Source organism: Hemitrygon akajei, chromosome 5 (genome assembly GCF_048418815.1).
Source record: "Hemitrygon akajei chromosome 5, sHemAka1.3, whole genome shotgun sequence".
Taxonomy (NCBI): domain Eukaryota; kingdom Metazoa; phylum Chordata; class Chondrichthyes; order Myliobatiformes; family Dasyatidae; genus Hemitrygon; species Hemitrygon akajei.
The window spans coordinates 85480864-85494968 of NC_133128.1; the positions used below are offsets into that span (position 1 = coordinate 85480864).

Genomic DNA, 14105 nt, shown 5'->3' on the forward strand with positions numbered 1-14105 from the left:
TTTCCTGTCCATATACCTATCCAATTTTACCTTAAATGACACAACTGAACTGGCCTCTACTACTTCTACAGGAAGCTCATTCCACACAGCTATCACTCTCTGAGTAAAGAAATACCCCCTCGTGTTTCCCTTAAACTTTTGCTCCCTAACTCTCAAATCATGTCTTCTCGATTGAATCTCCCCTACTCTCAATGGAAACAGCCTATTCACGTCAACTCTATCTATCCCTCTCAAAATTTTAAATACCTCGATCAAATCCCCCCTCAACCTTCTACGCTCCAATGAATAGAGACCTAACTTGTTCAACCTTTCTCTGTAACTTAAGTGCTGAAACCCAGGTAACATCCTAGTAAATCGTCTCTGCACTCTCTCTAAATTATTGATATCTTTCCTATAATTCGGTGACCAGAACTGTACACAATATTCCAAATTTGGCCTTACCAATGCCTTGTACAATTTTAACATTAAATCCCAACGTCTGTACTCAATGCTCTGATTTATAAAGGCCAGCGTTCCAAAAGCCTTCTTCACCACCCTATCTACATGAGACTCCACCTTCAGGGAACTATGCACTGTTATTCCTAGATCTCTCTGTTCCACTGCATTCCTCAATGCCCTACCATTTACCCTGTATGTTCTATTTGGATTATTCCTGCCAAAATGTAGAACCTCACACTTCTCAGCATTAAACTCCATCTGCCAACGTTCAGCCCATTCTTCTAACCGGCATAAATCTCCCTGCAAGCTTTGAAAACCCACCTCATTATCCACAACACCTCCTACCTTAGTATCATCGGCATACTTACTAATCCAATTTACCACCCCATCATCCAGATCATTTATGTATATTACAAACAAAATTGGGCCCAAATCAGATCCCTGAGGCACCCTGCTAGTCACCGGCCTCCATCCCGATAAACAATTATCCACCACTACTCTCTGGCATCTCCCATCTAGCCACTGTTGAATCCATTTTATTACTCCAGCATTAATACCTAACGACTGAACCTTCTTAACTAACCTTCCATGTGGAACTTTGTCAAAGGCCTTGCTGAAGTCCATATAGACTACATCCACTGCCTTACCCTCGTCAACATTCCTCGTAACTTCTTCAAAAAATTCAATAAGGTTTGTCAAACATGACCTTCCACGCACAAATCCATGCTGGCTACTCCTAATCAGATCCTGTCTATCCAGATAATTATAAATACTATCTCTAAGAATACTTTCCATTAATTTACCCACCACTGATGTCAAACTGACAGGTCTATAATTGCCAGGCTTACTTCTAGAACCCTTTTTAAACAATGGAACCACATGAGCAATACGCCAATCCTCCGGCACAATCCCTGTTTCTAATGACATCTGAAAGATCTCCGTCAGAGCTCCTGCTATCTCTACACAAACTTCCCTCCTGGGGAATATCCTGTCAGGACCTGGAGATTTATCCACTTTTAAATTTCTTAAAAGCACCAGTACTTCCACCTCTTTAATTGTCATAGGTTCCATAACTTCCTTACTTGTTTCCCACACCTTACACCATTCAATATCCTTCTCCTTAGTGAATACCGAAGAGAAGAAATCATTCAAAATCTCTCCCATCTCCCTCGGCTCCACACATAGCTGACCACCCTGATTCTCTAAGGGACCACTTTTATCCCTCACTATCCTCTTGCTTTTAATATAACTGTAGAAGCCTTTCGGATTTACTTCCACGTTATTTGCCAAACCAAACTCGTAACTTCTTTTAGCTTTTCTAATCTCTTTCTTAAGTTTCCTTTTACATTCTTTATATTCCTCGAGCAATTCCATTACTCCATGCTGCCTATATCTATTGTAGACATCCCTCTTTTTTCGAACCAAGTTTCTAATATCCCTTGAAAACCATGGCGCTTTCAAACCTTTAACCTTTCCTTTCAACCGAACAGGAACATAAAGATTCTGTACCCTCATAATTTCACCCTTAAATGACCTCCATTTCTCTATTACATCCTTCCCATAAAACAACTTGACCCAATCCACTCTCTCTAAATCCCTGCGCATCTCCTCAAAGTTAGCCTTTCTCCAATCAAAAATCTCAACTCTAGGTCCAGTCCTGTCCTTCTCCATAATTATATTGAAGCTAATGCTATTGTGATCACTGGACCCGAAGTGCTCCCCAACACATACATCCGTCAGCTGACTTATCGCATTCCCTAACAGGAGATCCAACACAGCCCCATCTCTAGTCGGTACTTCTATGTATTGTTGCAAAAAACTATCCTGCACACATTTCACAAACTCTAAACCATCCAGCCCTTTTACAGAATGAGCTTCCCAATCTATGTGTGGAAAATTAAAATCTCCCACAATCACCACCTTGTGTTTATTACAAATATCTGCTATCTCCTTACACATTTGCTCTTCCAACTCACGCTCCCCATTAGGTGGCCTATAATACACTCCTATCAGTGTTACTACACTTTTCCCATTCCTCAATTCCACCCAAATAGCCTCCCTAGAGGAGCTCTCATATCTATCCTTCCAAAGCACCGCCATAAGATTTTCTCGGACAAGCAATGCAACACCTCCTCCTCTGGCCCCTCCTACTCTATCACACCTGAAGCAACAAAATCCAGGAATATTTAGTTCTAAATCATTAATATATATTGTAAACAACTGGGGTTCCAGCACTGAGCCTTGCGGTACCCCACTAGTCACTGCCTACCATTCTGAAAAGGTCCCGTTCACTCCCACTCTTTGCTTCCTGTCTGCCAACCAATTCTCTATCCACATCAATACCATACCCCCAATACCGTGTGCTTTAAGTTTGCACACTAATCTCCTGTGTGGGACCTTGTCAAAAGCCTTTTGAGAATCTAAATATACCACATCCACTGGCTCTCCCCTATCCACTCTACTAGTTACATCTTCAAAAAATTCTATAAGATTCGTCAGACATGATTTTCCTTTCACAAATCCATGCTGACTTTGTCCGATGATTTCACCTCTTTCCAAATGTGCTGTTATCACATCTTTGATAACCGACTCTAGCATTTTCCCCACCACCGATGTCAGACTAACCGGTCTATAATTCCCCGGTTTCTCTCTCCCTCCTTTTTTAAAAAGTGGGGTTACATTAGCCACCCTCCAATCCTCAGGAACTAATCCAGAATCTAAGGAGTTTTGAAAAATTATCACTAATGCATCCACTATTTCTTGGGCTACTTCCTTAAGCACTCTGGGATGCAGACCATCTGGCCCTGGGGATTTATCTGTCTTTAATCCCTTCAATTTACCTAACCACTTCCCTACTAACATGTATTTCCCTCAGTTCCTCCATCTCACTAGACCCTCGGTCCCTTACTATTTCGGGAAGATTATTTATGTCCTCCTTAGTGAAGACAGAACCAAAGTAGTTATTCAATTGGTCTGCCATGTCTTTGTTCCCTATGATCAATTCACCTGATTCTGACTGTAAAGGACCTACATTTGTCTTGACCAATCTTTTTCTTTTCACGTATTTATAAAAGCTTTGACAGTCAGTTTTTATGTTCCCTGCCAGCTTTCTCTCATAACCTTTTTTCTCTTTCCTAATTAAGCCCTTTGTCCTCCTCTGCTGGTCTCTGAATTTCTCCCAGTCCTCAGGTGTGCCGCTTTTTTTTGCTAATTTATATGTTTCTTCTTTGGACTTGATACTATCCCTAATTTCCCTTGTCAGCCATGGGTGCACTACCTTCCCTGGTTTATTCTTTTGCCAAACGGGATGAACAATTGTTGTAGTTCATCCATGCAATCTTTAAATGCTTGCCATTGCATATCCACTGTCAACCCTTTAAGTATCATTTGCCAGTCTATCTTAGCTAATTCACGTCTCATACCTTCAGAGTTACCCTTCTTTAAGTTCAGAATGTTTGTTTCTGAATTTACTATGTCACTCTCCATCTTAATGAAGAATTCCACCATATTATGGTCACTCTTACCCAAGGGGCCTCGCACGACAAGTTTGCTAACTAACCCTTCCTCATTGCTCAATACCCAATCTAGAATGGCCTGCTCTCTAGTTGGTTCCTCGACATGTTGGTTCAGAAAACCATCCTGCATACATTCCAAGAAATCCTCTTCCTCAGCACCCTTACCAATTTGGTTCACCCAATCTATATGTAGATTGAAGTACACACATTTATTTTAACTGACCTTTTGCTAGAAGAAATGTGATCCAACAGACTTTCACCACTGGCTTATTTGCTTCTGATGGTGCCCTGGTTGACAAATTAAACGTAATAACATTACTCAAGTTTTTAAATAAAAACATTACTAAATACTTTTAATATATTCATTGAAAACTTACTGGTTACATGGTGTTTCTTCAAATATCTTTTCACATATCCTGTGAATTTAGAAATGAACTTTGTAAGTGACATTAAACAGTTTCAATCACTTTTCAAAACACACGATTTACAATACTTTGTATTGAATAACAGAATGCTAATAGTACTATGAATGAGCAAATTGTGATTTAAATATAACAGTCACTCATTTCAAATATATGATAAGTGACACAGGTGCAAATAAGCTAACAGGTTATTTCCTCTTTTCTGAAGTTAAGTTGCCACAGCAGTGGCTTAAGGGCCCTTTAGAGTGACCTTCTAATGAATAACTGAATTGTTCATTTCTGACTATTTTTAAATGGGCTAACCAAAGTCATACAAGTGGTGAAGGTAGTAGTTTGCAGTAATTTTTTTTTACCTACTTTCTAATGCTTGTGATGTCACTTGACAAAATTAAAATAATCCAAATTACATACTGTACAATAAAAGGCTCCAACTCCACAGTTAAAGAGGACAGCATGGTAGTGTAGCAATTGCTTTACAGCACAAGCGATCACTGATTGGGGGTTTGATTCTCACCGTCGTCTGTAAGGAGTCTGTGTATTCACCCCATGGGTTTCCTCCCACGTTCCAAAGGCACGCAGTTAGAGTTAGTGAGTTGTGGGTAGGCTATATTGGCGATGGAAGCATGGCGACACACACGGGATGCCTCCAGCACAACCCTCAGCGATTTGATTTGATGCAAATGATACATTTCATTGTAAATTTTGAAGTTTCGATGTACATCTGACAAATAAAGCTAATCTTTCTTTCTCACTGCAGTCAATAGTTGTGGATCAAGCTGGAGACAGGCTACTAATGACAGCCTCCAGAGATTTTGGTCCAATAATTTATGTGTAACCTGTAGAGCTAATGGTGGTTGGTTAGTATCCGTACATATGACACAAAAATATGACAAATCAAGCTTGTAGATCAATCGTTGACAAGATTTAGACTCCCTAGAGCAGTAGTTCTCAAACTGCGGTATACATATCCCTGGCAGGAGGAAGAGTTCAAAAAAGGGAACAGGCATTTAACCTGGGTAAATACCATGCTATCCATGTGGATAATTCTCACACAAAATCTGCATATTTCACAAGATAGTGATCTAAAGGATCTCAGCATTAATGCGCACAGATCACTAAATCAATAGCAATACAGAAAAGTCATATCAAAACAAACAAGATATTTGGATTGTATGAACAGAAATATCCCCTTGGACCTCATGACAGCCTGGTGCAGAAATTGCAAGGACCCCAACAGAGGTACTTAAAATGTCCTTACACCTGGGTTAGGTGCCTAAGGACCGGACGATAGCTTGGGAGGCTGGTCTAGACAGTTCAGTTGCTTGGCAGTCAGGATAAGGCAGTAAACTGGATTCAACAGTGGCTTAGAGTGAGAAGCCGAAGAGTGGTAGTAGATGGCTGTTCCCTGGCTGGAGGGCTGTGAATAATAGTGTGCCAGAGGGATCAGTGCATCTATATCAACAAAATGGATGCCCAGCACCATCATTACATTCTTGTTTTTATATTCTAGTCCATTTGAAACGAATGCTAACATTTCATTCGCCACCGACTTAACCTGCAAGTTAACCTTCAGGGAATCTTGCACAATGACTCCCAATTCCCTCTGATTATTGAATCTTCTCTCCGTTTAGAAATCGTCTATAATTTTATTCCTTCTATCAAAGTGCATGACCATACACTTCCCAAAACTGCATTCCATCTGCCACTCCCTTGCCCATTCTCCTAATCTGTTCATCCTTCTGCAGCCTCTCTGCTTCATCAACACTATCTGCCCCTGCACCTAACTTCATATCATCTGCAAACTTGGCCACAACGCCATCACTTCAGTCATCCAAGTTGTTGACATATAATGTAAAAAGAAACGGTCCCAATACGGACCTCTGCAGAACACCACTAGTCACCAGCAGCCAACCAGTAAAAGGTCCCTTTATTCTTACTCTTTGCCTCCTGCCATTTCACCAGGCCTCTATCCTGTAATATCCTGGGATCTGCTCTTGTTAATAAGCCTTATGTGCAGCACTTTGTCAAAGGCATTCTGAAAATCCAAGTGCTCAATACCCGATTCTCCTTTGTTTATCCTACCTGTTACTTTCTTTAAAGAATTCCAACAGGTATGTCAGGCAAAATTCCCCCTTAAAGAAACCATGCTGACTACAGTCTATTTTACCACGTGCCTCCAAGGCACTGACACTCTCGATCTTGTGGCATACTGCAAGTGTCTTCCACAGTGAAGGCTGATGCACCAAACTCATTCATTCGCCATTTCCTTGTCCCCTATTACTATCACTCTCCAGGATCATTTTCCAGCAGATGATATCTATTCTCACCTCAGTTTTATTCTCTATATATCTAAAAAACAGTTGGTATCTTCTGTGATATAATTGGCTAGCTTACTATCATAGTTCATCTTTTTCCTCCTTATGTATCTCCTTTAGTTGCTTTCTGTTGGTTTTTGAAAGTTTCCCAATCCTCTAACTTCCCACTATTTTGCTCTATTATATGCCCTCTCTTATGTTTTTATGTTGTCTTTGACTTCCCCTGTCTGCCACAGTTGCATCATCCTGCCTTAAGAACACTTCTTTGGGATGTATCTATCTTGTATCTTCCAAATTGCCACATTAAGGAGCACAGAAGGTGGATCTGTTTGGGTTATCTGGGGAAATCAGCAGTAGCGCAGAACATTGCATTTGCAATGGCCACAGGATTGACTTCGACAGCACAAAACTACTACGCCGCACCAATGGCTTTTGGGACCACCTAGTAAAGGAAGCCGTTGAAATAAAACTAGAGGAAAAGAATTTTAACAAAGAGCAATGCCTCGCTTTAAGTAATAACTGGAACTCAAATGTAAATCAGGTGGCAGAGTGAAACCTGATTGGATGAGGACTAACCAATCAGAAGGGACAGACTACGGAGGTATAAATACCACCAGACAAGACATGCCCATGCATCATCCCTGATGAAGATGGCGGAGTTTGCCATTGAATCATCAGTTATAATTGATACCTGCACCCAACTGGAAGCCTGAGAAGAGTTTATTCATATACACGCCGGGAAAACACTAGATACTTTTTCTTAACTAAATCATTGCTTAGCTCTCATTTGAAGTACTACATCCAAGTTGGTCACCTCACATAGTGAACTTGAAATATGTTCCAGAAGCAACAAGAATGATTTCTTGTCCAAAATACCTTGGTTACTTAGTTTAGCAATGAACAAGTAAGTTTCTTTTCTCTAAAAGAAATGTCCATTAAAGTACTCTAGATTGGGAAAGATAAATTTAAGAATATTATTCTTTTCCCACTTCCCCCACCCCACCAGAGCAAGTACAAGTAGACTCTGGAACATGTTACTACATACACCATGCAGTGTGTGTTAATACTGAGCTACATCAAGACTAATTCTTGGTTGGAGCAAAATAAAACTACATCTGATTTTCCATAATAAATATTTATATGTTCAATGTGAACCCCTGTACTTGTTTTGAACTACTTAGTTAATTGAAAGGGAACTAGAATCATAAGCATCCTTTAATGGCCTTGAGCTTCCTCTGTTCTTTTATTGTTTTCAGAAGAATACATGGGCTGTAACAAGGTAGAAGGCATCTAGTCATATATCAAGACCTGATACAGACTTGACAGGTAAGCTAGCCTTTTTCAAGCTATCAACTTAGTACGTTTGTACATGTCTGAGCTAAATTCATTAAAATTCCCTATTCCCAACAGTTACATAAAACTTCCTCAAGTGCAAACATTACTGTGAATTCTTGAATGGCACTTTTCCTAGAAATAACCAGGTCAGGCAACATTTATGGAGAAAGATATAGTTGCATGTCATTGATCTTTTAACCCTCACAATTCTCAGTCTGATGAAACAGGAGGGTGAACCTACTAAAACCATCTGGCCCAGACAGGGTACCTAGCCAAGTGCTAAAGAACTGTGCTGATCAACTTGCTGGAGTGTTCACCAATATCTTTAATCTCTCAACTTGGCTGTCTGAGGTACCCGCCTTCCTCAAGCAGGCTTCAATTATACCAGTGCCCAAGAAGAACGTAGTAACTTGCCTCAATGACTTTTGTCCAGTTACATTTACTGTGATAAAGTGCTTTGAGAAGTTGGTGATGAAACATATCAACTCCAGCCTGAGAAGCAACTTGGAGCTGTGCAATTTGCCTAGGAACACAGGTCCACAGCAGATGCCATTTCATTGGCTCTTCAGTCAACCCTAGAACATCTGCATACATCAAGATGCTCTTCATTAACGACAGCTTGGCATTCAATACTATCATCCCCTCAAAACTAATCAATAAGCTTCAAGAGGTAGGATCCAATACCTCCTTGTGCAACTGGATCCTCAATTTCCTCAGTTGCAAACCCCAGTCAGTTCAGATTGACAACATCTCCTCCACAATCTCCATCAGCACAGATGTAACAGGAGTGTGTGTGTTTAGCCCCTGCTGTTCTCATTTTATACTTATGACTTTGAGGTACGGCTCAAATGACATATTTAAGTTCGCTTACAATACCACTGTCATTGGCCGAATCAGCATATAGGAGGAAGATTGAAAATCTGGCTAAGTGGTGCCACAACAACCTCTCACTCGATCTCAACAAGACAAAGGAGCTTATTATTAATTACAGGAAGAAGAAACCAGAGGTCTTTGAGCTAAGTCCTTACCAGGGGAATCAAAGGTGGAGAGGGTCAGTAACTTTGAAATGATAACACTGAGGAATTTAGAGGACCTGTCCTGGGTCCATCACTCAAGTGCCATTACGACGAAAGCACACCCATACCTCTGCCAGTTTTAGATGATATGCTGAAATGTCGCAAAATTCTAAGCAAGTAAACTTCTATAGATGGGTGGTGAAGAGTATAACTGGTGGCATCATGACTTGGTATGGAAACACCAATGCCCTTGAACGGAAAAGCCTACAAAAAGTAGTGGATACAGCCCAGTACATCATGGGTAAAGCCCTCCCATGCTCTTGAACAAGAGAGGATAACTTTACCTAGCTTCACTTGCCCCAAAACTGACCTGTTCCCACAACCTATGGACTCACTTTCAAGGACTCTTCATTTCATATTCTCAATATTTATTGTTCATTTACTTATTATTATTCTCATTTTTCTTTCCGTTTGTATTTGCAGTTTTATGTCATTTGCACACTGGTTGTTTGTCCATCCAGTTGGGTGCAGTCTTTCATTGACTCTATTGTGCTTCTTGTATTTACTGTGAATGCCCATAAGAAAATGAATTTCAGGGTTGTATATGGTGACTTTGATAATAAATTACCTTGAACTTTGAAATTCTATACCGTGCCTTAAGCTTATTTTATCTCTCAATTACTTCAGTTCTGATAAATGTTATCAACCTGAAATATTAACTCAATCAAAAAATACTGCTTCACCTACATATTTCCAAATGTGTATTTGTATTTCAAATCTCCACCATTTTGTATAATTAGCACAGAATTCTAATTATTCAACTTATCTATATCAGTAATTCTAATTTTAATGCTGTTGTACAATAAAGTTAATGTAATTAAATTACTATGTTTCAGTATTCACCAGTGAGAAGGACTTTTAACAAATGCAAGGACAGTGTGGAACAGACTAATATACTAGGAAATGTCAATGTTAAAAAGAGAGGATGTGCTGGAACTTTTGAAAACATTAGGATAGCTAAGTTCCCAGGGCCAGATGGAATATACCCCAAGTAATTACGGGAAGCAAGGGAGGAAGGATATTTTTGTGCCCTCACTGACCAGAAGATTGGAGAGTGGTAAATATTATTCCAAAGGTAATAGGGATAATCCTGGGAATTATAGATCACTGGTGGGCAAACTATTGAAATTTACGAGCATTTGGAGAAACATATTCTAATTAGGGATTGTTGGCATTGCTTTGTGAGGACAGTCTGTGCCTCACGAAACTGAGTGACTTCTTCCAGGAAGTAAGAAAACAAATTGCTGAAGGAAGAGTGGTGGATGTGGTGTAAATGGATTGTAGTGAAGTGTCTGACAAGTTTCCCATGGTAAGCTCATTCAGAAAGTCAGGAAGCATGGGATCCAGGGAAACTTGGTTGTGTAGATTCAGAGCTGGCTTGTCCTCATAAGGCAGACTGAAGGTATCCTGCCTGGAGGTTCATGACCAGTGGTGTTTCGCAGGGATATGTTCTGGGACTCCTGTGCTTTGTTTTTTATAACTGACAGATAAGGAAGTGGAATGGTGGGTTAGTGAGTTTGCAGATGACATGATGGCTGGTGGTGTTTGAATTGTGCAGAAGTTGTCGTAGGTCATGGTGCATTGAAAGGATGCAAAGCTGGGCTGAGAAGTGGCAGATGGAGTTCAATCTGAAAAAGTGTGAATTGATACATAGTATTGTGTTCAGTTCTGGTCACCTCATTATAGGAAGGATGTTGAAGCTTTAGAGAGGGTGCAGTGGAGATTTACCAGTATACACAAAGTACACTGCAGATGCTGTGGTCAAATCAACACGTACAAACAAGCTGGAGGAACTCAGCAGGTCGGGCAGCATCTGTTGAAACGAGCAGTCAATGTTTCAGGCCGAGACCCTTCGTCAGGACTGAAGAGGAGGAGGCAGGGGCCCTATAAAGAAGGTGCCAGGTGAAAAACCAGTCAGAGGAAAGATCAAGGGGTGGGGGGGGGTAAGCAGGGAGGGGATAGGCAGGAAAGGTGAAGAAATGTAAGGGGAAAGCACTATGTGTAGTAGAAGAAGGCAGAATCATGAGAGAGGTGATAGGCAGCTGGAAGAGGAGGTAGAGTGAAAGTAGGATGGGGGAAGGGAGAGGGAGGGAATTACCAGAAGTTGGAGAATTTGATGTTCATACCAAGGGGCTAGAGGCTACCTAGATGGTACATGAGGTGTTGCTCCTCCATCCTGAGCTTGGCCTCATCATGGCAGTAGAGGAGGCCATGTATGGACAAATCCAAATGGGAGTGTTATTTACCAGGATGCTGTACACAAGTGGAGACTCCTGATAGAGTGAGTCTGTGCCTCCCCACCACCCCTTCCCAGATAGGATCATTTTAAGGTGATTGGAGGAAAGTATAGAGAGGATGTCAGAGCTTTTTTTTTTACAAAGAGTGATAAGTGTGTGAAACACACTGCCAAGGTTAGTGGTAGAGGCAGATACATTAGGGCATCTAAGACTCTACATAGGCACATGGAGGAAAGGAAAACGTAGGGCCATATCGGAGGGAAAGGTTAGATTGATCTTGGAATAGGCTATAAAGTTAGCGAAGTGTTTTGGGTCAATGGTCCTGTGTTGTGCTGTACTGTTCTAAGTCCTATAATACTTTAAGTGAAATACTTCAGTTGCATTTTATTAAAAAGAAAGCAATAAAACTATTTTCCAAAAGTTTCCACATTTTGTATTGAAAGCTTGGAGTTTCAAAACAAATATTGTTTAAAAAGTTACCTCTTAAATTTTTCAAAGAGTGCAGTGAAGACATGGAACTTCTTTACTAGTCGTGACACCAATAAATTTACTTTAGTGCTCACGGTGTCCAAGTTCACATCCATTTGTTTCAGTAACTCCAAAAACTCTGTTATACTTGAGGAAAGAAAATCAAACAAGATTTATTATATATCATTGATTTACCATTCAGACTGCTATTTTGAAACAATCTACTCAATGTCATCTTTTGATTTTCCAGCAGTTCAGATTAGGTAATGGTGAATAAATTTATAATTCTCAGTTTCTAGTTTAGATTGCTCCACAGTGCACACAAACAAAATTACTCCATTCTTTTATTAAATTTGATTAGCTCATTGCAGTTGATGTGCTTTTTCATGATTCGAATTAGTAATGCAATAAAACATCCACTGAGATATTACTTTGGCCTTAATTTGTTAATCCATTAACTTGAAAAGATCAAAAAGCTGAAAGCACATCATGATGTCAAAACACAATTTTTCCTCCTGCTCTTCTGTAAAGTGTTTTTCATTTGTAGATTATAAATTAGCAATCTTGAAGATTATGTCCTAAGGTTAAATTAGAATATTCAAATTCCAGATCAATATGATATACTTTAGACGTTGGGAAATGCTGGTGCACCACCTAGCACTTCATTTTTTTTAAAAATTGCAGTGATAGATTAAGAAATAGGGTCAGTAGGCAGCCATTTGGCTCCTTAAACTTGCTCGACCATTCAACAAGGTCACGGTTGTTGACCTCTTTGCTGAACTTTTCTGATCCTCCCTCTGCCCTACTTCCATAACTGTTTAAAAACCTATTTATCTCAGCTTTGAACACATTTAAAAATTCAGTTTGTTTCCAGTTTTCTGAGGTAAGGAATTCTGAAGACACAGAACATGAAAGAAAAATAAAATCTTCCTTGTCTCAATCCTAAACTGTTATCACCTTATTAAGAAACTATGACCTCAGGTACAAGACCTTCCCATAAGGTGAAACATACTCCCAGAATTTAGCTTGTCTAGAGCCACAAGCATTGTATGTTTCATTAAGATTTTCTTTCATGAGTACGTATCAGACCTGTACAAACTTTCCTTATAAGAAAGTCCCTCCATACCCACAATCACCCTAGTGAACCTTTGCTGAACTACATTCAACAATACTTTTCCTTAAATAAAAACACCAAAACTGTACATAGTATTGCAGATGTGGTTCTCCAGTGTCTTGCACAGTTGTAGTAAAACATACCTACATTTAATCTCCCACAGTAAATTACATTATCTACTTACCTGATGAAGTTTTCTGCAGGTTTTCTGACTTTATGTATGAGTACCCCTAAGTCCTGCATGTTGCAGATTTCCCCATTTAACTAATGTTTTATCATTCATCCTTCCACAGTAAACTGTGTTTCTCACATTATATTTCAGTTCACACGAGGAAATCTGCGGATGCTGGAAATTCAAGTAACACACACAAAATGCTGCCTGGCCTGCTGCGTTCCACCAGCATTTTGTGTGTGTTGCTTATATTTCAGTTGCCCGCTTTCTGGCCACTCAGTTAACATTAAAATCTCTGTCTGCATCCTCTCACAGCTTCCCTTCCTGTCTATGTTTGTATCATTTTCAACAGTTACAGTACATTGTTTCCTTCCTCTAAATAATCAATATACATTGTATACGTAGGTGGTTCCGGCAATGATCCCTGTTGCAAGTTGCCAATCCCAAATTTATTGCTTCCTGGTAGCTAACCAATCCTCTATCCATACAACACCATGAGCTCTTATCTTGTCCATGTAACTTGCACCCTGTTCTTTTCAAAAATTTCCCCTATTCAGTTTGTTGATACATCCTGAAAGACCTTAAAGGTTTATAAGATATTATTTCTCATTCATGACTCTGTTTTATCATATTATTATTTTCTTGATATCATATAATTACCTCCTTACTAAGTGATTCTAACATTTTTTCAAATAATATCTCACTAACCAGCCTATAGTTGCACACCTTGTGTCTCATAACCTATTGAATTTTTAAAAAATTGGCTCACAATCTTCCGATTTTTCTTTCAAATTCTTCTGCTCATTACTAATTTTTTCCAGAGAGCTCAATTGTCATTTGTTATTCATTATTCATCTTTTTATGATTACATTAGGTTTATAACTTTTTACAAGACCTTCTGTAGGCAGTAATACATTGAGCTTCATTAATCTCACGTGCTTAAGCTGTAGCATTACACACTAAGATGCAACTACTCTATATTTCTTAACATTTTTAAAATTAATTCAATGCAA

General features: G+C 39.5%; 1 protein-coding gene across 1 annotated transcript in view; it reads right to left on the bottom strand.

Moving 5' to 3' along the window:
- rb1 (retinoblastoma 1) overlaps positions 1-14105 on the bottom strand; it is a 307448-nt gene that overhangs the window by 250483 nt on the left and 42860 nt on the right. The window contains exons 4-6 of the mRNA XM_073045946.1: positions 11819-11953; positions 4331-4369; positions 4177-4241 (exon numbers count right to left, since the gene is read on the bottom strand). Of these exons, the coding sequence (XP_072902047.1) occupies positions 4177-4241; positions 4331-4369; positions 11819-11953 (239 nt within the window). The remainder of the gene's footprint in view (positions 1-4176; positions 4242-4330; positions 4370-11818; positions 11954-14105) is intronic.